The sequence below is a fragment of the Cricetulus griseus genome, chromosome X (genome assembly GCF_003668045.3).
Source record: "Cricetulus griseus strain 17A/GY chromosome X, alternate assembly CriGri-PICRH-1.0, whole genome shotgun sequence".
Lineage (NCBI taxonomy): Eukaryota > Metazoa > Chordata > Mammalia > Rodentia > Cricetidae > Cricetulus > Cricetulus griseus.
Genome location: NC_048604.1, coordinates 95,844,782 through 95,869,104, shown reverse-complemented (window position 1 = coordinate 95,869,104; position 24,323 = coordinate 95,844,782). Strand labels below are relative to the sequence as shown.

The 24,323-nt window shown below is 38.8% G+C and overlaps 2 protein-coding genes across 2 annotated transcripts in view; both read left to right on the top strand.

Annotated features, from left to right (window-relative positions):
• Positions 1–24,323, top strand: part of Cdkl5 (cyclin dependent kinase like 5) — a 186,851-nt gene that overhangs the window by 72,222 nt on the left and 90,306 nt on the right. The window lies entirely within an intron of this gene.
• Positions 12,879–15,816, top strand: LOC113837663 (gap junction alpha-6 protein-like). Its single transcript, XM_027432767.2, has one exon. The coding sequence runs from the start codon at positions 13,385–13,387 to the stop codon at positions 14,339–14,341; it is 957 nt and encodes a 318-aa protein (XP_027288568.2). The 5' UTR covers positions 12,879–13,384; the 3' UTR covers positions 14,342–15,816.

Below are 24,323 nucleotides of genomic sequence, written 5' to 3'. Positions count from 1 at the left end.
TATCCTTTCTGCTCCCCCTGGATGGTGAGGCCTTCCATAGGGTGTCATCAGTGTCTATTGTATCCTTTGGGATAGGGCCTAGGCCCACCCCCCATGTGTCTTGGCTCAGGGAGTATCCCTCTATATGGAATGGGCTCCCAAAGTCCACACCTATGCCAAGGATAAGTACTGAACTTCTACAGGAGGTCCTGTAGATTTCTGAGGTTTCCTCACAGAAACCCATGTTCCTGGGGTCTGTGTCAGTTCCATGCTGGTATTCCAGGTATCAGTCTGGGGAGCAAGAGTTCCCAGATGTTCAGGTCAGCTGTTTCTGTGGGTTTCACCAGCCTGGTCTGGACCCCTGTGCTCTTCACTCTTCCTTCTCTGCATCTGGGTTCCAGTTCAGTTCGGTGATTAGTTGTGGGTGTCTGCTTCTACTTCCACCAGCTGCTGGATGAAGGCTATACGATGGCATATAAGTCAGTCATCAATCTCATAATCATAGGAGGGCATTTAAGGTAGCCTCTCCTCCGTTGCTTAGATTGTTAGCTGGTGTCATCTTTGTAGATCTCCAGACATTTCCCTAGTGCCTGATTTCTCTGTAAACCAAAAATGTCTCCCTCTATTATGATATCTCTATTCTTGTTATCATCGATTCTTCCCCTGCCTCAAACTTTTTGCTCCCTCATGTCCTCTGCATCCCTCTTCTTCTCCCCTTCTCATTCTCCTAGCTCCCTTCCCCTCTTCCCATGCTCCCAATTTGCTTAGCAGATCTTGATCTCTTTCTTCCTTTTCTATCTGTCTGTCAGGTAAGTATTTGCTATTTAGTGCTGACTGGCCTGGAACCTGATATATAGACTCTGCCTGTTCCTGCCTCCCATGTGCTGGTATTGAGGCCTACACCAACATGCCTGGCCCTGACTCCATTTCTAAAGTATCACTTCTACCCCTGCCCGCTCCATAGAGGATTTGTTCTCTAGGCTGATTTTCCAGTTAACCAAATTCAAATCATCAGGATCATGTTGGGTCTCTTGTTTGGGACCATATCCCGCTTTATTTGTATCACTGATCTTCTATATGCTTTGTTTCAGTTTTCTCATTTCAATCAAAGTTACTCTTTATTGAGCATATATAGGTTGAGTTTTAAATATCCTTTTATGCAAATCATAATTAATTCAAAGACAAGAACATTCATTCTACATCTCCTTAAGATGAGTAATTTCAAGCTGAGTAATGGTGGAGACGCACTTTTAATCCCAGCACTTGGAAGGCAGAGACAAGTGGATTATCTGTGAGTTTGAGACCAGCCTGGTCTACAAATCAAGTTCCAGGACAGCCAGGGATACACATAGAAACTCTGTCTTGGAAAGAAAGAAACAAAGGAAGGAAGGGAGGGAGGGAGGGAGAAGAGAACAAAACAAACAAGCACCCATTTTAGTGAAAAAAAATGATTTCTTATCTCTGATAAAGGTCTATGATTAAATAATTTATACATCTCTTAATGCTGCTTTTCTTCAAAACTTTAGTAGTTTATGCCGGGCTTTGGTGGCGCATGCCTTTAATCCCAGCACTCGGAGGTAGAGGCAGGCGGATCTCTGTGAGTTCGAGGCCAGCCTGGTCTCCAGAGCGAGTGACAGGATAGGCTCCAAAGATACACAGAGAAACCCTGTCTCGAAAAATCAAAAAAAAAAGTCAGTATGAATTATTTTTCCCAAGGCTTGAAATACATTGATAATATAAGAAAAAGATAATTAACAAATGACCATTTAGTGGATATTCTTAATAAGTATAGTCCATCAGTTGTTGAAACCAATGACTGGAAAAAGTAATGCAGGGTAGATGTATTCCTACAAAAAAAAATCTAGCTCCAAATACTTATAATTAGTAGCTATCATTTATATTCTGATACTTTTGAACTTTAATATTTCTTAATTTAAAGATTTCATATACTAAAGTGTTTTCATTTGGAAAAAATCAAGAACTTAAAAACATACCCTTCATATATGCATGCATGGACACACATGTTGGGGTGTCTTGTGTCACATGAATGTATAAGGATCAGAGGGCAACTATGGAGTCCGTTTTTTCTTTCTAGCATTGTATAGGTTCTAAGAATTGAACTCAAGTTGCTAGGCTTGGTAGGTAAATACCTTCACCTGCTGAGCTGTCTCACTGATCCAACTTTTTTTTCAAATCTACCTTCTGTACTCAAAGCAGTGTGTTCTAGGCTTGACATTATGAGGCAAAATTGAACAAATATCTGCTTAAGAAAACAAATCTATTGAGTGATAACAAAATATCAGCTACTTAGCTAGAAAGGTACTGTTCTAAATTCAGTAAGAATTAATTCTTGTGAGAACATTAGTCTAGCCTAGCTGAATTAACACATAAAAGATTACCTTTTCCATTGCCAGGGAGCTTCAAATATAGTTTAGGGAGGTCGGTCTTTTTTTATTATTTAAATTAGAAACAAGCCTGCTTCACATGTCAATCCCAGCTCCCTCTCCCTCCCCTCCTCCTCCCCCCTCCACCAACCCCCCCACCCCATCCCCCTTCTGCTCCCCAGGGAGGGTGAGGCCCTCCATGGGGGATCCAGAGAATCTGGAGGTCTGTCTTAAAGAATCTAAGATGGCAATTGAAAGGATAGTGTGAACCCCGCCCCCCCAAGTTCTCTATTTAAGACTGCTTATGAAAAACTCTTGTCAGTAATAAAACCAAAGGTTATTATAGTATTTCCCAGTGCCCCATAAGACGACTGCCACCCAGTTGAGAATAGAATTAGGAAGTAGCACCATTAGCTGATGGCACTCTGAGTGAGAATAGTATAGTGAGAGCCTCTGTTTACAAAATCCAAGGGCTTAGAGTCCTTGTAGGTAATGATGGGTTATTGAACTCAGATGACACAGTGGAAACTTGAGCCATAGGCCCTAGTCATTTCCTTCAAGTTTAAGGCCACTGTATTAGGATGGGTAAGAGAATTTGCCCCAAGAGTGTAGATCTGGGGTTTGCAAACTACCACACATGGGCCAAATCAGGCCAACAATCTACTTGATAAATACATTATGCTTTGTTGGAACACAGCCTTACTCACTCATATGTGTTATTTCTGTGGATGCTTTTGTGATACAGTTAAAGAACTGAGTAGATGTATTATGTGACCCATGAAGCTCAAAATACTTATCATGTGGCTTTTACAGAGGAATTTGCTTATGTCTATTGTTAAGCAACCCTTAACTAGGAGAATATGGCAGGAATAGCATAGTGGTCTCAGTGAACCACCAATCTCAATTTCTATTCGTTTCTTGGAGCCTAAGGAATTAATGCTAATAAGATGGTGGATTTCCATTGAAAATTACTTTTCCTTTTATTTGGATTTGGGTAAATTATTTAAGTAGTTACTAGGAAAGTTTGGTGTAGTTACCTCTTTCATATATTAACATCAAACAGAGAAGTAGAGTGTTCTGGGAATCAGGCATATAGGCATATACAAACTATTCATGCTTGTCCAATCAGTTCCATGTAATAGCTGTTGTTCAACCCAAAGATGAACAAAGCACAATACACTCTTCTTGAGAACGATGAGCAGTCTCTTTGGTTTAAAAGGACGTTCTGAATAAATAAATAAAATTCATTTGAGAAAAAAACAATTGAAAATCTTTCTTGTTTAAGTCAAGTAAAAACAAATACATTAATAAGACAACAATAACTCTTGTTTAAAGTCTCTCATCCATGTATTATGTTAGCCGCTTTACCTCTTAACTAAGTTAGAAAGAATTATCTTTTATGTGGGGGACAATGAGTCTTAAGTAGTTTAATTTCCTAAGTCCCAAAGCAAGTTTGAATCTTGGTAGAACTGGTAGTTAAGACACAGCCCACCCCCAGTTAATACACAATTCACATTACATAATTTAGCCATTTTCAAATGCACATTTTCGTGACATTTAGTATATTCACAGTCTTTCAAGCTTCAAATTATTTTTTGTATCCCTAAAAGAATACTCTATATGTAAGTGTAAACTCCCTGTTTCAACTCTCCTCCTAGCAGTTGGATATGCTTTTTGTGTTTATGGGTTTAGATATTCTGAATATTTGATATATGAGAAATTGTATGGCATGTGACTTTTGAATTTGATTTCCTTTGCTTAACAAAGTTTTTTGAGGTTCATCCACATTGTACCATGAATCAATGCTCCATTCTTTATCATGCCTGATTGACATTTCGCTATATTGTTTGCATCTACTATGTTTTGTTTATGTATTTTTAGTGTATGGATGTTTGGTCATTTCTTCCTGTTGGCTATTATGAATAATGCTGCTGTGAACAGTCCTGTGCAAGTATTAGAGGTTCTGTTTTCAGTTCTCTAGGGTGTATACCTAGTATTGGAGACACTATCATATGGAAAGTCTATGTTTAACTTTTCTGAGGAACTGCCTAACTGGTTTCCATAGCAGCAGCACCACTCTATATTCCCACCAGCAATGTAGGCAGGCTCCAGTTTTTCCACATCTTCACTTTATTTCCCTTTTTAAACATTGTTGCCAATCCCACTGGATGTAAAGTAGTACTTCTTGTTGTTTTGATTTACTCTTCCCTATGGTTGGTCATGTTGAACATCTTTTCATGAACTTATTGGTCATTTGTATACCATCTTCTTTTTCAAAAAGATTTATTTGTGTGTGTGAATTTATGTATGCATATAAATGTATGCATGTGCATGTATTCTTGTCTATTACATGAAAGAGCCTGGAGAAGGTATCAGGCATCTTCCTTAATCATTCTCTATCTGTTATTTAAGACCGGATCCCTTCCTGAACTTGTGTCTTAGCTAGGCTGGAAGCCGGCAAATCCTCCTGTTTCTGTCTCCCTAGAGCTGGACTGTTATAGGCTTTTGCAGGGACACCTGTTTGTTACATGGTTGTAGGAATCTGATCTCTGGTCCTTATGATTGCACAGCAAGTACTCTTAACCACTGAGCCATCTGTCCAGTCATTTGTATATTTTCTTTATAGAATTGTCTCTTCAACCATTTTTAAAGGCAAGAGCTCTATAAGATCACTATGTAGCCCAGGCTGTGCTGGAACTTACAGAAATCTGCCTGTAAAAGCCCATTTTTAAATTGATTTGTCTTTTTTGTTGAGTTTAAGTTTCTCATCAGGTATGTGGTTTGCAGGTATTTTCTCTCATTCTGTAGGTGGTCTTTTTATATTCTTGTGAATATCATTGATGTACAAAAGATTTTAATTTTGATAATATATTATTTACTTTTCCTTTATTTATTGCATAAAAAACACTGAAATCCAAGGATGTGAAATTTTAGATGTGCTTTTATCTATTTAATTGAATACTAGTGTAATTTTAGCTATTCTATTTATTGGGTACTTGATCTATTTTGAGTTAATGTTTGTATGATTTTTCTATAGTGTAATGTAGAGGTCCAACCTTAATTTCATTTTTAATTAATTAGTTAATTAATTTAATGTGCATGTGTCTATCTACCACATGCATGCAGTCCACACAGAGGCCAAAAGAGAGCATTGGCTCCTCTGGAATGGGAGATATAGATGGTTGTGAGCCATCATGTGGGTGTTGGGAATCCAACCCTGAACTTCTAGAAGAGCTGCTAGTGCTCCTAACTACTGAGCCACCCCTCTAGACCGTGTGTGTGTGTGTGTGTGTGTGTGTGTGTGTGTGTGCTGTACTGTATATATTTTGTGTGCTTGTGTATGTGTACATGCCAGGTGTGTTCCTCTATAGCATCTACTTACTTTTTTTGAGACGGGGTCTCAATATGAATCCGTGGCTGTCCTAGAACTCCCTATATAGACCAGGATGCTCTGAAATTTACAGAGATCTGCCTGCCACTGCCTCCCCAGTACTGAGATTAAAGGTATGCATCACCATGCCCAGCTCCACCTTACTTCTTGAGACATTGTCTCTTACTGAACTTGGTGTTCAGCAGTTGGCTAAACTGGCTAGCCAGCAAGCTTCCGGAATACCCCTATACCCCATGTACATGTTTGCATGTACTGTTATGTATTTGTGCAGCTAGGTCTGACTTTATGTGAGTGTTGAAGATCTGAAGTAGGACTGTCCTTATATTTCTGTGGCAGGCACTTTATTTACAATGTAAAGTGCCAAGCCCCTGCTTTTGGTTTCTTTCAGACTGGGTCTCAAATAGTCCAGGCTGCCTTCCAACTCAACTTTGACTAAGATTTGACTTTGAATGTCTAATCTCCTAGTTTCCACATCCTAAGTGCTGGGATTACAGTCATGAGCCACTACATCTGGCTCTTATTTTCATTCTTTTACATGTAAATATCCAGTTGTACTAGTACCTTTTGTTGAACAGACAGTTTTCTTCCATTTACTTGTATTGGCACCTTTGTTGAAAATCACTTGGCCATAGATGTGTATGTGTAGTAGTGGGGGTGGGTGTTGAATTTCATGAATTTTTGTCCATTGGGCTTTGTGCCTGTCTTCATGCCAATGCCAAATTATCTTGATTATCACAACTGTGTAATAAAATTTGAAATCAGAAAGTCTGAGTCTTCCAACTCATCACTTCAATACTCTTTTGTATATTGAAACACCTTGTGCTGCCATATTGATTTTAAGATCAGCTTTTCCATTATTGGAGATGGGGAAACTATTGGAATTTTGATAGAGGTTGCATGGAATCTGAAATTTATCCCCAAGTATTTTATTTATTCATTTATTAATTTTCATGCTTTTGTAACTGAAATTGATCTCTTAATTTCTGTTTAAGATTGTTTGTAGTATATAGCAATACTCCTGTTTATTTTTAATTGTGGTGAAAGTTATATAACAAAATTTACGATTTTAAGTTGGGTGTACAATTCAGTGACACTTATTTCATTCTCAGTGATATGAAAACAGCACCACTGTCTGTTTTCAATCTTTTTCACAAGCCTAAATAGATAAGTGGAGCTAATTAAGCACTATCTCCCATATTTTTTCCTACTCTACCCCGGCACTTAGTAACTTCTTCAAGCTTCTTTTCCTTTTCAGTGACTTTTGCTTATTGTAGATATTTTGTGTTTCTGGAATAGTACAATATTTTTTACCTGGTTTCTTCCATTTGATCATATATTTCATTCATGTTGTACATATGAGATCTTCATTCTTGTAGTGCTGCATTGTATTATCATGTATGTATTGTATATGTATGTCTCACATTTTCCAATCTATACATTTGCTGATAGACACTTAAGTTGTTTCCATCTTTGGCTATTATGAACACTGATTTACATACAAGGATCCAAGTACTTGTTCTCAGTACTTTGGGATGTATACTTAGTAGCAGAATTCCTGGGTCATATGGTAACTACATGTTTAACGCTTTGAGGCTTTCTGGGTTTTGTGTTTTGATCTTATTTTCTGCAACTTTGCCAACTTTATTAGTTCTAATAGATTTTTTTGTTTTATAGATTCTTTGGGATTTTCATTTGTAAAAATGGATAGTTTTCCTTATTCATTTCCAAGTTGGATGTTTTTATTTCTTTGTCTAGCCCATTTGATATAGCTAGAACTTCAAGTACAAACTTGTGAAAGTAAGCAAAACAGGTTGTCTTGTCTTGTTCCCAGTGTTCAGAGAAAGGCTTTCCATTACCATTACCTTTCTAGTGCATAATGTTAGCTACAGTGTTCAAAAATAACCTTAAGCAGGCATGGCAATGAATGCTTGTTGTCCAGTTCACACTCAAGGCCCAGCTACTCTGGAGGCCAAGGTGAAAAGAACTTTTGAGTTTCAGACCAGCCTGGATAACATAGCAAAGATCCTTCTAAAATAAAAGGCCTTTTATCAGACAGAAGAATATGCTGTTCTGTTTCTCTTCTCTTTGTGAGCTATAGTGTGAGGTGGGGGAGTTGAAAGCACAGTGCTTTCTTATCACAATCAGCTCCTTCAACAAGCTTTTTCTGTTGCTGTAAGCCTTTGGGTAGTTATAGAGGGTTAGGAAAGTTGATCCCTCTCCTTTCTTTCGATACATTCATATTTCTTTTTGAGGTATAGGGTCTTACTGTGTATCCCAAGCTGGCCTTAAACTCGGAGAGCCATCTGCCTACATTTCCCTCTCAAGTGCTGGAATTAAAGGCATACTTTTGAGTTCTTAATACATTAATCATAGTTTTGGTTTTGTTTGACATAGTGTCTCACTATGTAGCTTTGGTTGGCCTTAAACTATACGAATGGACTTTGGAAGCCCATTCCACATAGAGAGATACTCTCTCAGCCTAGACACACAGGGGAGAGCCTAGGCCCTGCTCCAAATGATGTGACAGACATGGAAGGCCTCACCCTCCCTGGGGAGCAGAAAGGGGAATGGGATAGAGGGTCAGTGGGGGGCAAGGGAGGAGGGGAGAGGGGAACTGGGATTGACATGTAAATGAAGCTTGTTTCTAATTTAAATTAAAAAATAGAAAAAAAACTAGTGGTCCTCCTGCATCAGCTTTCTGAGTGCCCAGGCATGTACCATAATACTTGGTTTATTCTTAGTTATTTTAAATTCCTTATGTGATAATCCTCAAGTCTGTGCCTCATCTTCATCTGGTTCTGATGCTTATTTTTCTATTCAGATAGGTTTTCTTCCCCTTTTGCATACCTTGTGTTGTGTGTGTTCGCACACTGGATATGGTATATTGGGTGATACAAACTGAAATAAATAGGCCTTTAGTAAAGGGTTTATGTTCCTCAGTCAGGAACTGAGCCATTAAAATTTTTTCATTCATTCTTTCATTCCTTCATTCATTCACTTTGTATATGTGCATGCATGCAAGTGTGTGGCTGCACATGATGAGGTCAGAGGGCAGTTTGCAGGGATTGAACCTGACTTCAAACAAGTGAATTCAGCTTAGAGAGATGGCTCAGCATTAAGAGCACTAGCTACTCTTCCACGGGACCCTGGTTCAGTCCCCAGCACCCACATGGCAGCTCACAACTGTCTGTAATTCCAGTTCCAGAGGATCTGACACCTTCACACAGACATGCATGCAGGCAAAACACCATTGCACATAAAAATAATTAAAAGAACATGTGAGTTCTGGGAATGTGACTCGGGTTCTCAGGGTTAGCAGCAACCACCCTTACCTGCTGAGCTATGTCACTTCCCTGGCCCATTTCTAATGGTAGACATTTAGTTGCTACTGCAGTGTCTCTCAACCTTCCTAATGCTGTGAACAGTTAATACAGTTCCTCATGTTGTGCTGACCCCAACCATAAAATGATTTTCATTTCCACTTCATAATTAATTTTGCTACTGTTATGAATCAATGTAAATATCTGATATGCAGGATATCTGATATGCGGCCCCTGAAGGGGTTGAGATCCACAGGTTGAGGACCACTGTTCTAGTGCCTTTTTGGTTTTTTTCTACCCTTAGGCCCTTTCCTTTCCCTAAGAGCTTTAAATAGGTGTCTTGCTTGCACCACTTTTTGGTGATGATCCATTGTTCTGTACTGGATTCCTGTTGAAATGGTGGGAGAGAATAAGATGGGGAAAGTGCTTTGTAATGTAGGGCTTCAGTTGGGCACAAGCCCTTGGCTGTATTGTTAGGGCTGCTGCTTCTCTTTTCCCCTTGTGTTGGTGAAACAAGGAACACGTGGACTAGAGCTAATTAATTCCCCTTCTTCCAGGGGACCTAAGCTTCTGATATATTTTGTTGGGGGTTTTGGCCCTTGTTATTGAAGAACATTCTGAATGTATTTGAACTGGGCCAGATGGACAGACTTGCAATCCTGGCTATTTGAGAGGCTGAGGCAGGAGATTCCAAGCACAAGTGTGCCTGGGCAACAAGAGTGAATTTACTTGAAAACTGTTGCTTTCTCCAGTGTGCATTTAAAAAATGCTTACATTCTCCTTCCACAAAGGGGAGTTTTGTGGGTTTTTGTTTGTTTGTTTTTGTTTTTGTTTTGAGACAGGGTCTCTGTGTAGCTGTGGCTGTCCTGGAACTCCCAGGCTGGCCTAAAACTGCCTCTGTGTCTCAAGTGCTGGCATTAAAGGCAGGCACCACCATGCCTAGCAAGGAAGAACTTTTTATATAAATTTTCATTTAAATTAGAAACAATCTCATTTTACATACAATCCCAGTTCCCTCTCCCTCCCATGCTCCCCAGCAACATCCCCATCCCACCCCGCTAGCTATGCACTCCCCAGGGAGGGTGAGACCTCCCATGGGAGATCATCAAGTCTGTCACATCATTTGGGGCAGGGCCTAGGCCCTCCCCTGAGCATGTAGGCTGAGGGAGTATCCCTGCATGGAGAACGGGCCCCCAAAGTCCATTCGTGTAGAAATTCTTATTGGCTCTTACTTCTGGGAATGTTTTAGAATGGTTACTTTTCCTCTCCTACGAAGGGGAGGAGATTTCAGAGTCAGAGAGTGGTGAGATTGTTGGAGGCAAAGCTCTGGAGTAGGAGGGTCTTTTGGAACTCTCACTGCAGGAGCTTCTCTCACTTGGCATTTTCAGGGTTATTTGCTTTGCTAATACTTTCCCTTAGAGTCTTGTGCCTCAGGTAAGTGTCTTGGGTGTGATTGCATGTATTTGCCCATCTTGAGGTAGGGGGCTGTTTTGTGTCCTCGGTTCTCTGGTGGGTTGGAGCAAATTTGCCAATTTTCAATTTCTTAGGGTTTTTCTTGCTGTAATGGCAGGAATGGTGATATATCTAAGCACTGCATGTGTTGGAGCTGAAACTGGAAGTCCTACGTTTATATTTTAAAATTAGAAAGATCTTGTCCAGTTTAAAAATAATGTTCTGCAAGAGGGTTTTCAATTTTGCTGTGAACCATTTGCTTAGCTAAGATGACTCATCCTCAGTTATTTTCATCCTTTTGAATCTTAGATCTCTATTTTCATATGTTTAGTAAGAACTTTTTCAGAACAAAATATGTGAAAAGCTTAAGAACTTCACACAGTTCTTGAAAATTGCTAAGAAATGTGCCCTGAATTAATTAAAAATATTATGACTCTTGATTACCCCCCAGCATTGTTTTTGATTTGTCAGCTACCTTTTATAGAATATGCTAAAGTAGTTCTGGGGATTTTTCTTTACTATTTCACCCTATTTGTTTTTGCAAAAGTAACTCAATTTCTAAGGCACTTCCAAATCTCTAGAGACTCAGCCCTGTTTAAATGTGACAAATGAATGAGAATAAATGTGGAAATCTTATACTGCCAATGACTTGTTTTCAATTAGCCCTGAGGAATGAACTAATTATAAACTCTAGATCTTGGTGACTTTAGCTTAATAGGACTACTTTTATAATCTGTGCAACAGAGCACAGTTCATCTAAAATGTGTTATTTATCCAGCTGAGAAAGTACTTTGCATACTTTGAAGCCTTATAATTTGATAACTTGCTAATAATTTTAATTTGGGGAAGCTTCAGTTCTTATTCTTGGGTAACAGTTGCAACAAATCTCGGGTGATTGACACGCTGTAAATTTTGTTAACCCCACCCCTTTTCTAGGGTTTATTTTAAATTTTGGTTTTCCCACAGAAAGTACTGTGAGGAATGGTGATTAAACCAAGACACAAATTAGTTGTATAGTGTCTAAAATTGGTTATTAATTGGCAAAGTCTTACTGTGTTAGTGTTGAGAAATTTTTTCCCTGTTTTATTATACCCAATTGTTTACATAACTATCTGTATCTTGGAAAAAATGTTTTTTGAAGGAGATGAATTAAAATGTTAACTATGATGAATATAGTTTTTAACTCAGCAGATAAAATTACTTTATAAATGATTTGCTACATTGCGGGGTAATTAAAATATTAGTTATTTGTTATGTAAAAATTATCTGTGGCCCAATCATGGTGAGACTCATTTATTATTCTCTGAATTGGAGGCAGAAAGCCCTGCACTCTGCTTTTGCTTTGAGGACTTTGTCACAAAAGAGTAGGGGCTCTAGGGAGGAAATGGTTGAAGACTAGCAAGTCTTCAGAACTGCTCAGCTCATATTTTGCCTCATACTAGTTTTCACCCACGCTAGGGATGGTCTCAATGCTCCTCCTGAAAATGCTTTCATCTTAAACTCTTCATATAGCATAATTACATCCTCCTGACTGCTGTGCCATCTCTCCAGGTCCCCACCATTTTTGACACCCTCTTTACATTGTGTTTCCACCAAAGCTCACTTCAACATTATTAGTACCAAGTCCTCATCCTTTTACTAATCTCCATGTTCCTTGCTCTAATCCTGTCCTGCCAACCTTCCCGCTTGCCCTGCAAGCCTTGGAAACCCATTTGTAATTTCTTCAATGGCCTTGGTCTTGTCCTAGTTTCACAGTGTAATCTTTGTATCAGCATTCAGGCTTTTCTGCTGATAAGTGGTATCTGACATAACTGTTCTGTGACTCTCATCCCTTACACTACCCACTTGTTCAACAGCTACCTTAACTTCCTGCCTTTTAATTCTTTGAATATAGCAAATTCTTTACCTTTCAAATCTCTGCTGTTTCTTTCACATCTGGCAATAATTTTCTTATTTCGTGTCTTGCTACCTCTAATCATTCTGGCTGGGGCTTTCTTACCTTACTCTTTGTCAGTGCCTCCTGGTTGTTATCTTCTCAGCATCCATTTACATTTGCAACTATTGTATATTCACTTGTTCACTGAGACATCCTTTGATTATAAGATATCACATACAGCTGTTTCTGAAATTAAGGTGTAAGATATAGCTTACACTAGGTTTCTTGATTCCTTTTGGAATTATAAAATGACTTGTAATAAATTATATCATATATTTAATAAAATGTTATACTTTTTGAGACAAGCTTTCACTCACTCTGTAGCTCAGGATAACTCAATAGGTATCCCAGGCTGGTCTGGAATTCACTAGGTAGCAGAGGTAGGCCTAGAACTCTGAGTGTTCCTTCCACTTTAGTCTTCTGAGGGCTGGAGATTACTGTCATGTACCAGCAAAACACCATATTTGAAATGATCTGCTTTTCACCAGTTGATTGCACATTCCACAAGTATATTCTGCTTTACTCACCAGTAAGAGCCCATGCCTATTATAGTACATTTTACCTAGTAGACAATAAATAATGGATGAATGAATATCATTGTCTCTCTTTGAGAAATGTTGGTCCAACTTCTGAAGCTGCATCAATCAGTATATGAGTATGAATTGTTAATATGCCAAAGAGTTGACCCATTATTTTTAGAGATTGTTTTATATTGAAATGAGGAAGACCTTTACATTTATCTGTTTCCCCAATTATGTAACTTGTTTCATTATAGATACACATATGTTCTGTTGTAGGAACACGTTCCATTTATAAACATGAATTCACATAAGCTTTTACCTGGTGTCAGCAATTTTCTTTTATTAGGAGAAGGTATGAGGAAGGTACCAAACAGCAGCAGGCTTTTAAAGTTTAGGCAGGTATGACTCTTGAACTTACTTTGTCATTTACTTCATCCTCCAAGGCGTGCAATCACTTGGCGTGCCTACTTCCCTTTCAAATGCAAGAACAAGGAATGCTCAACATGGGTAACTGGAGTGCCTTAGACCAGCTCCTAGAAAAGGTCCAACCCTACTCCACAGCTGGAGGAAAGGTATGGCTCAAGGTCCTTTTCATTTTCCGAATCCTACTCCTGGGGACTGCCATCGAGTCAGCCTGGAGTGATGAGCAGCTTAAGTTCCATTGCAACACTCAACAGCCTGGTTGTGAAAATGTCTGCTACGACGAAGCTTTTCCGATCTCTCATGTGCGCCTCTGGGTCCTACAGATCATATTCGTGTCTGTGCCTACACTCTTATACCTGGCACATGTGTTCTATGCGATTCGTCAGAAAGAGAAGTTGAACAAGCAAGAGAAGGAACTTGGAGTTGTTCATTTGAATGGCACCAGTGTGGAAATGCACTCGAGGAAAACTGAAGTAAAGAAGTTCAAGTGTGGCAGTGAAGAACAGAGTAACATGAAAATTAGAGGCAGGTTGCTGCTAACCTACATACTCAGTATCTTCTTCAAGTCTGTCTTTGAGGTGTCCTTCTTGCTGATCCAGTGGTACGTTTATGGTTTTACCCTGAAGGAAATTTACATTTGTGAATACCCTCCTTGCCCTCATCAGGTGGACTGCTTCCTCTCTCGACCCACAGAAAAAAACATCTTCATCATCTTCATGCTGGTAGTGTCCCTGGTGTCTTTAGTCTTGAATGTCATTGAGCTGTTCTATGTTTTACTTAAGGCCATTAAGAATTGTGTGAGAAATCATGATGAGGTTTACTGTGGTACAACTGACCTACAGAGCGTTTCCCATGTGTCCTCAACAAGAGTTCTCCCTAACATGCTTCCTAAGGATCAGGTGATTCCTGAGGATCATTCTTCAGTCTATATTTAAAGTGAGCAAAATCATGTCAGTTACGGTGCATAACAGAGTGAAAGGGGGAAGGATAAGCAGGAAGTAACCTTTTGGCTTGCACTCAGCCTTTTCTTCGCCCTGATGATAAGTAGAATTCTCAGAGGGTTTGGGTGGAGAGAAAAGCAAAACAAAGATACTGAACACTAACGCTGTAGAGTAGCAGCTATCCAGCAGTAGCGGGGGTCACAACAACAGCAGCCTGATATCCTAGGTACTGCGATTTATGCTTAAATACATTGTGATTTTGCTTAGTTGCTGAAGACAATCAAAGTGTAGTAGAAAGTGTACCCAAGCTTCAGTACGGATGATGTTCAATGGCCTCAATTGTGAGAACTAGCAGATACAAAGGCATTAGACCGAAAGAGTCTGCGATAGGGAGTGGAAGAAACTTGTAACCAAGACATGTGTTAGTATTTATAAAGTGCTTGACTCTGGAGGCTTAGAAATCTAGCCCAGTGGTAGATGATTTGTCTAGCATTTGTGAGACCTCCAGTAGCAGAAGAATAAAGAAATAGTCACTTAAACAAATGAACTAAATAAAATGGTTGACTCAAAGAACTTTTAGTCCAAATTTAACTTGTATTAAGTAATGTAAAAGGGCCTTTCATCTCCCATGTTACCCTAGAATTGTTCTGTGTATGGGGAAGAGTGACTTATTATTTGTCTGTAGAAGCAGATACAGTGTAAATTCACAAACCTACATTTTAAAATAATACATATATACCATTGAAAGTTGAGCCTTTCTCTTGGATTTTATTGTTTGGGCCCGTACTATGTTTAAACTGTTTAATTCCTATGTAAAAGTAAATGATCCTTTCCCTTAAGATGCATCCCCCAATTTATTGAATAATATGTAATAATTCTATTAATTGTAATGAGTTTTGTTTTTCTCTTGTATATTCTAGCAGCAATCCTATTGCTGACACAATTTATTTTTCCATTCCAAGATAGAGTCAGAGCCCTGAAATGTAACAGTTGTACAGAAAACAACACTTGTGAATACTACAAACTTAAAGAAATGCTTAGAGGTGAACTATGAAATGTGCCTACATGAATTTGGCAATAATGGTCATTCTTGGCTTTGTTCTAAATAATGCCTATTAATTCAGATGTAAACTTGTGCTGTGAGTTTGGCAGTCTCCTGGGATGACTGGCATTTTTCATATTCATATTAAGAGTTTTTTTGGAAGGCAGGAGAGGGTGAGGGAGGTTTGTGAAATACCTGTGTAATTGATTTGGAACATGTAAAATAAATGCTAACCATTTCTTCTAATGCCTTTTAAAATATTCCACAGGTGATTTGACTTTTGTTCTTGCTCCACACACAATTTTATTCAAGAAATATTAATTTGCTTATCATTTGATGTTAAACTGCTGTCATGTTCAGCTTTGTTTCATGCAATACAGGCCTATCATATCTTATTCTAGAGAATTCTTTATTCAATAAAGTTGTGAGAGAGTGGTCCATTTGTATTCCTCCTCTGATAGCTTCTGACTGGTCTTTTGAACTCTTCATTGGTGTATCTTAATTTAAGCAAACTAAGCTGGGTGTGGTGGCTCATGAGGGCAAAGGCAATTGCAGAGTGTTCTAGGCTAGCTTGGACTACAGTGTGAGACATTTCCCCCACCTCCTGCCCATGAACCAAAATAGGATGTAATCACAGTTTTTGAAATTCAGGTGGAGTGACTCTTGTGACATGATTCTAGGATCAGCATTCTTCATTTTATGTAATAGAATCATGGGTATATCCAAGACTTCCAGATATGCAAAAAGAATGTAGTTGGGTTTTTTCCCTTCCTTTTTAAGGGATGTACTCTCATCATTAAGCATCTTCCCACTCTAGGCAACTGGGGGAAATGGAGAACACAGGAACAGACCATCAAACCTGTAGTTTATAACTTCTGCTTCTGACAACTGACACAGATTTATTTGGAAAACCTAGCCTCCTAGTTAAATGATGAGTTTCAGATTTTCTTTTTAGAAGTGGTTTGTGAAGATTAATCAGTTACTTAGTAATGGGCCTTGTGCCTTCGGACACTGCAAAACTTCTGAAGCCTTAGAATCAGATTGGGCACTGCCACTGCCACCCCTTATACCTGTTTCATTCATTTTCACTTGTAGCTTGCTTGTTTTCTTTACACATTTTACTCTGAGATAATTGCAGATTCAAACATAATTGTAAGAAATAACAGGTTCTGCGTATCGTTATATTCAATAGTAGCTTTTTTGGAGACAAGGTCTCTCTTTGTAGCCCTGTTTGGTTTGGATTTTGCCTTTAAGGAACTTGCTATGTAGATAAGACTGGCTTTGAACTCACAGAGATCCACCTGATTTTGCCTCCATAGTGTTGGGATTAAAAGTGTGTACTATCACATCTGGCCAAATAAGTGTTTTTAAGAATGTTATAGAACTGGGTGTCATGTATGCCAATCTGGTCTTGAAGCTGTGATGCTTTACTATGAAGCTGAAGATGACCTTGAACTTCTGATCCTCTTGCCTTTCCCTCCTTAGTGCTGATATTAATACTGTATGCCACCATGCTTGGTTTATACAGTGCTGCAGATTTTTCCCATGGCTTTGTGTATGCCAGGCTAGCACTCTGCCACTGAGCTACACCACCAACTTTTACTGTTTATTTTTTGTTTGTGTTTGTAGCCTCCTGATGGTCTTGAACTCAGTATGTAGCTAAGGGTGACTTTGAACTTCTAATTTTTTCTGCTTCTACCTCCCATCTACTAGAATTAGAAGTGTGCACCATTATACCTGTTAACTTTTAGCATAATTTCATAGGTAGAAAATTAACATTGACATAATCCATTAACTTTCAGATTTCAGCAATTTTATATACACTCATTGAGTTTAGTTATGTATGACTTTATAATTTGTGTAGAGTGGTTTATAACTTGTCTAGAGCTGTGTGTCCACTACAGTCAAAATACACAGTAGTTTTAGCAATACTACCTTTTTATAGTCATAGCCACATCTTTTCCTTATCCCCGGCCCTTGGAAATTCCTAATCTTTATTAAACCAGTATAGTTTTGTAATTTCAAGGATGCTATTTAAACAAATTATATAAGCTGGCACATGTGGAGGCCAGAGGTTGTTACCAGCTGGAGAACCCGGGAGGAATGTGGTCATTCTTTCTGGGCCAGAGCTAGAAGTGTGTGTGTGTGTGTGTGTGTGTGTGTGTGTGTGTGTGTGTGTGTGTGTGTCTGTGTGTGTCTGTGTGTGTATGTGTCTGTGTGTTATAATAAAGATCCCCAAATAAAGTCTATAAGCAACACTTTAAAAATTATTTTTGAAATAGGGTCTGTATATCTGTGTGGCTCAGGTTTACCTTGAATGTACTGTGTAGCACAGAGTGGCTTCAAACTCATAATCCCATTGCCCCAGCCTCCCAAGTGCTGAAATTACAGGTGTACACTAGCATACCTGGCTATAAGGAATATTTTATATGATAATGTTAGTTTATTCTTCAAACTTACTTTTATCGGGAAACTGCAGTAGACCCTTGGCTATCTATAGTCCTGGTTTGGAAATAGCTCATAGTTTTGTGAAGTTCAGAAACCTGTGAAATAAATTTAATTTGTTCCTTGACCCTAGTGAACAACTTTTGTTTTCTTTTTTGTTTGTTTGTTTTTTGTGTCATGATTGAACACATACACAACTGATTGTTTGCTTGTGACAAAGTGTTGCTTGTGTCCTGAGCTGGTATTAAACTCTCAAGCTGCCTTCTCACTTTCCCAAGTGCTAATATTACAGGCATGCACTGCCACATTCAGTTTACAGTTCTATAGTTTTAAAATAAAACTAGGTTTGAACTCCCTGGCTTGTGATGTTATTGAAGATCTTTCCCTTCTTGCTGGCTGGCAAGGTGTTAGACACACACTAAGGGGTCTTGTGCTTAGTGACATGTAGTTATCTTGGTTATCATTATGTTTTACTTGGGTTGCTATTAAGCCCTTTGAGAGAGCTGCTGTCTAGCAAACAGAGCATCACTAGCTTCAGCTCCTCAGGCGATGTACTTAGAGATCAGATGGCAAAAGTCTCTGCAAGTACCTCCAGTCAGTAGTCCTAGAGCCCTACCATGGCTCACAGGTATGGCGTGGAAGTGTTATAGCCCAGTGGTCTGCCAATCCTGGTGTAGCTCTCAGTTCTGTGGTCTGTTGGACAGGGATGTTCAGTTCCACCACCATAGTGAGGTTTAGCTTACAAATAACAGCAAGGGTTAGCAGTCTCCCTAAGGGGAAGAGGACCCAGACCTTAGGATGTAGCACCAGGTCCTATGGACATACTTGGGAACTCACTTTTGGTGTTTGTGAATGCTTATAAGCAGAGAATTTTATTTAACTTAGGTCATTTAATACTAATAGTACCCCCAGGAATATGAACCATCAATTAGACCCTGTGTTCCTCCTTCCTTCCTTCCTTCCTTCCTTCCTTCCTTCCTTCCTTCCTTCCTTCCTTCCTTCCTTCCTTCCTTCTCTCCCTCCCTCCCTCCATCCCTACCCCCTCTTTCTTTCTCTTTTTTTTTTGTTTGTTGAGACAGGATTTCTCTGTGTAGACTTCGCTGTCCTGGAACTCACTCTGTAGACCAGGCTGGCCTTGAATTCACAGACATCTGCCTGCCTCTGCCTCCTGACTACTGGGATTAAATCCATATGCTACCACCATCCAGTTTAGACCCAGTTTTCTTGACAAGCAGATTGAGGTACCAAGAGGTGATTAATGCCCTTCAGGCCCCTCAGTTTAGTAGTATGTGCTAGAGCCAGGATTTAAATTCCTGCAGTCTGGCAATCAAGCTGAAGTTCTTGTCCCTTTCTGGAGGTGTGATGGCCTTTGAGTTTTATGTCACCATTTTCATTAGCTTGAAATCAGGAGTGGTAGATATGTCTGAAAGAAGAGGCCACACAGTCAACTCTTCTTCTTCTTCTTCTTCTTCTTCTTCTTCTTCTTCTTCTTCTTCTTCTTCTTCTTCTTCTTCTTCTTCTTCTTCCTCCTCCTCCTCCTCCTCCTCCTCCTCCTCCTCCTCCTCCTCCCTCCTCCTCCTCCTCCTCCTCCTCCTCTCTCCTTGGTTTTTTTTTTCGAGAGACATGGTTTCTCTATATAGCTTTGGAGCCTATCCTGGCACTCACTCTGGAGACCAGGCTGGCCTCGAACTCACAGAGATCTGCCTGCCTCTGCCTCCAGAGTGCTGGGATTAAAGGCGGGTGCGACCAACACCCGGCCACAGTCAACTATTCTTAAAGAATGTTTCCAATAAGAAAGACTGGGCTTGGTTTTCCCCAGCCTCCCAAGAAACCATGTAGATAGACTTGGCAGCCTTAGTAGGAGAAAGGACCTGGTTTGTTTTGAAAGTAGAAAACAAAATTTTGTTAGAAATGTGATGTGTGGCCGGGCGTTGGTGGTACACACCTTTAATTCCAGCACTCAGGAGGCAGAGGCAGGCAGATCTCTGTGAGTTCGAGGCCAGCCTGGTTTCCAGAGCGAATGCCAGGATAGGCTTCAAAGCTACACAGAGAAACCCTGTCTCGAAAAACCAAAAAAAGAAAGAAAGAAAGAAAGAAAGAAAGAAAGAAAGAAAGAAAGAAAGAAATGTGATGTATGACTGTTTATTAATTGATAGAAATTTTAACATATGGTTTCTGACATGTATATTTATTCTATATCATATTTTTATGTCTTCTGATCAATTCTAATACTTCAGCTTCATTTTTGTCCAAATACAGAATAACTAGAAGGACATAATTCAAAGCTAGTATGTTAATATTATACATGATGATTTTAGACTCTAACTCAAGGACTTCTGTGAAGCAATTATAAGTCAGTCATGTTCCTCTATTAGAAAAGATCCAAGCTTCCCTTTACCTTGTCTTTTCAGCAAAAAACATTTCATTTTCCCCCATTTACATACAACCCCATGTACTTGGTACTATGTCTTAACAGTTTGTTCTATGCCACAAAAATACAGAGTACTGAATATAAATTTTCTGCTGTTTTGTTACAAAATAATGTATATTTTTCTCCAAAGTCTTCTGTTAATTTACATTTTTTCCAAAATTTCTCATTTTTCTCTTAAATCTCTTGAAGCACTTAACCCATTGTGATAACTGAAGGAGGAATTTTTCAAATTCATATGACTTCATTGACCACACAATTTGAATGTAATTTCTTGATGTAAGGAGAGTCTTTGTCCTAGTTAAAGACAAACCACAAGGATGAATCTTAAAACTTCAAATTAATTTACTAAGCAGACACTTTGCTGTGCTTTTGGGACAAAGGATGTGAAGGGCATGATCAGCAACTATAGAGAGCTTACTTATGGGAGAAAAAGGCTCAAACAATACAGCCATGGCTTCTTCTCTGTGTCCTTGAGGAATTCAGTCTGCCAGAGAATGAACAATGTACAAAAATAAGTTATTGTTTTTAAAGCTTAGATTTAGTTCATCCTTTTAACAAAGTAGTATTTCAGTCTTTACTTTTCTCGGAGTTTTTAGTTAAAATTTCTTGTCTCATTTCCTTGTCTAGGATGTCCTTTTTCTCATTTCTTCGTGATCACTGAAAATTTCATCAGAGATACTTAAAGCGAGTATACTAGCCAATCACAGTGGCTCATACCTGCAATCCCAACATGTGGGAGGCTGAGGCAGGGTGATTGCAACAAAGTGGGGGTCTGCCTGGATTACAAAGTAGGCCTCTGTCTCCAAAAAAAGCAAAACAAAATAACAACAAAACTGGCATGTCCAACTGGCCCATCTCATCCTTTTAGAGGGCCTTTCTGCTAGGCATTGTGGTCCAGATTTGGTAAAATAAGGCTCCTATTCTCACAAATGTTAGTTGTTGTCTAGCTTAGGAAGTGAGGCCACATCTCAGCCATAGGGAAGTTCTTTGCTGGAAGCGTAGACTGAGTGCTGGAGATCATGAAAAAAGAAGTCACAGAACAAGATAGAAGGCCCTGAAAATGCTTCCCAAAGGATTTGAAGGTCAAAGAGGAATGAACTAGCAGTGTAGATGACTTACTATTATTTAAATAAAGCTAAAATGTGTTACTTCCTTGAAATCCCCTCCACAGATACTGTGAAATTGTCCCATCTCTGTTTTCTCTCATAAGCTGTTACCATCATCTATATTAAGGGTCAAATCATGCATTCTAGACAAACATTCTACCACTGAGCCACATACCCAACCCTGGTGTTCTTGTTTTGTCTTTTGCTTTTCCTTCCAGAATGTGACCTCCATGAGAAGAGTCCCCTTGCACTGTTAGCACAGTGCCTATCACACAGTAGAAGCTTACAAATTGTCAATGAATGAATGAATGAATGGAGAATGAATAAATACTTGAAGCAAAGTATGAACAGATGGAAACAAGTATATATAAAGACTCAGTTGAGAAACTGCATGTAATTAGATGTGTCAGAAGGGGCACTTTAAAAGATAAAAATTTGTGATCTCATTGAGGCCTTTGATAATGGTGTTTGAAGAGGATTTTAAACATATTACTCACTGATATTGTTTTTATCCTATAAAGTCCACACTTTTATATCCAAATATGAATGAAATAATATGGTACTTTCTATGCTTCTCTTATTTCACCTAGCACAATGACTTTTAATTCCTTATATGTTGTCTCGAATGCCATGATTCCTTCTCTTTATGGCAACATAGTATTTTATTATGTATATGTACATGTCTATTTTCTGTTCATCCATTTATGCATGCTTACCTTCACTATTATGAATAATGTTGCAGATGTCTATATTCCTTATTGATTTCATTTCTTTTATATATGTAGTCAGCAGTGGGGCTGCTAGACCATGTGGAAGATCTACTTTTTATGGGGAATCTTCATTCTGTTTTTCTATGATGCCTATGCTAATTTACATTTATAGCAACATTGTGTATGTTTTCCCTTTTCTGTGTGTTCCCCTAGCACTTCATGTCCATTGTCTTTTTGATGATAGTCATTCTTACTTGAATAAGGCTTGATTCCCAGCACCCACATGGTGGCTCACAGCTGTCCAACATTCCAGCTCCAGTGGAATCCATTGCCCTCTTCTGGCCTCTAAAGGCACCAGGAATCAAACCTGGGTTCTCTAGAAAAGTAACCACAGCATTCTTAACCACTGAACCATTTCTAAGTGTAATTTTGATTTGCATTTCCCTGGAGAGTAGTGCTGTTGAGCATTTTTTTCATATTCCTTTTTACTATTTATATCCCGCCTTTTGAGAGATGTCTGTCAAAGTCTATTGTCCATATTTTAAAGTTCAATTATTTGTTTGGGTGTATTGTTACTTTTTGTTTTGTTGTTGGTTTGAATTCTTTATATTCAGTGATTTTGTTGACATTAGATAACCAGACACAAAATTTTGATTCAAATTTATACTGTTATTTGGCTATTTCTCTAATATCATTGAACTAATAAATACTTACAGGCCACTATTGTTCTGTTGGTATTGCCACATTGGGGAATTTGTCTTCTGTTTATCTTTAGTGCTTACAGTGACATGACTAGGTCATTAAGCATCCATATGTGATTATAATAAGTAGTTCATTTTCTAGATTTTTAATGTGATGTAGTTCATATGTAAGATAATGGGGGATTGAATATGAAAACCAAATGCTTTTTTAAAAATACCACAATCTGTTGCTTTATATTTGATACTCTTTTTATGGTAAGAGAACACAAAGATGGGATTTTCTAGTTTTTAAACAATGCATAATAAGGCATGAGGAATCTTCGCTAAATGAGACACTTTGAACAGTGTCTTTCTTTAATGTGTATGTGTGTTTTGCATATATATATATATATATATATATATCCACATGAGTGCTAGTACCTGAGGAGATCAGAACGGACATGAGGAGATCAGAAGAGTGCATAGGGCCTGGAACTGGAAGTGAGCCACCAGTGAGTACTAGAAATTGAATCCAGATCCTCTGTGGCTTCCAGTTTAATGTTTTTGTGGGATTCCTGAGTGTGTGAATGAGTGGGTCTCTGGTTCTTGAGTCCTCTCTTGGGCTGTTTTCGTTATGTTTATTGTGATAGTTTTTTAAAAATCTTATTATATTTTCATTTGGTTTTTTATTATCATCCCTTAGAAGCCTGTTGTTTACTAATGAGAGACAGAAAGGGAGCAGATCCAGATAGAGAGGGAAGGTGGGGAGGAACTGGGAAGAATAGAGGAAGGCAAAACAATAATCAAGATATATTGTGTGAGAAAAAATATCTGTTTTCAATGAAGGGAAAAAAGGAAGGGGCTTCAGTAAGATATTTTCATATGCATATGTAATATATTTTTATCATTTATACTCCCATTACTCTCTTTTATTCTCCTTCTAGTCCTAGCTGATCCCCCTTTCCAGCTAGCCTTCTTTCTGTTTCATTTTCTTTTTGACCCATTGCATTTTCTTAGGATTTCTTATAAGATCCTGGGTAGGGGACTATTTTTAAGAGCATGGGCTCTCTACCAATGATTATACCACCAAAAAATGTCTCTTCCTCCCCCAGAGACTATTTACTATCTATATATACTCAGGTAGAGGTGAGTCTTCTTGACACCCCCCTAAGCAGCTACCATTATCTGCCTATAGGTCCTTCTATATGGGGCCTTGGCCTTTTGTGTTTGCTGCCTGTAGCAGGATGTTGACAGGCCCAGCCTTGCACATGTAAGCACAACTATTGTGAGGTCAAGTTCAACTGCATTGTTGTGTTCCAAAGACAGCTTTCACCTAATTCCACTCCTTCATTTGGCTCTTATATTTCCATCCTCTTTTTGCTGTGTTCTTTGAGCCTTGGAGGGGTGTTATTGATGTCACTTATGGCTGAGTCCTTTGTTCTTACTACTTTGACCACTTTTGAGTCTCTATAATGATCACTGCCCACTGTAAATGGAGCTTCTCTGACAAGAGTTGATGGCAGCACTAATCCATGGGTATAAATAAAATTCTTTAGAGGACA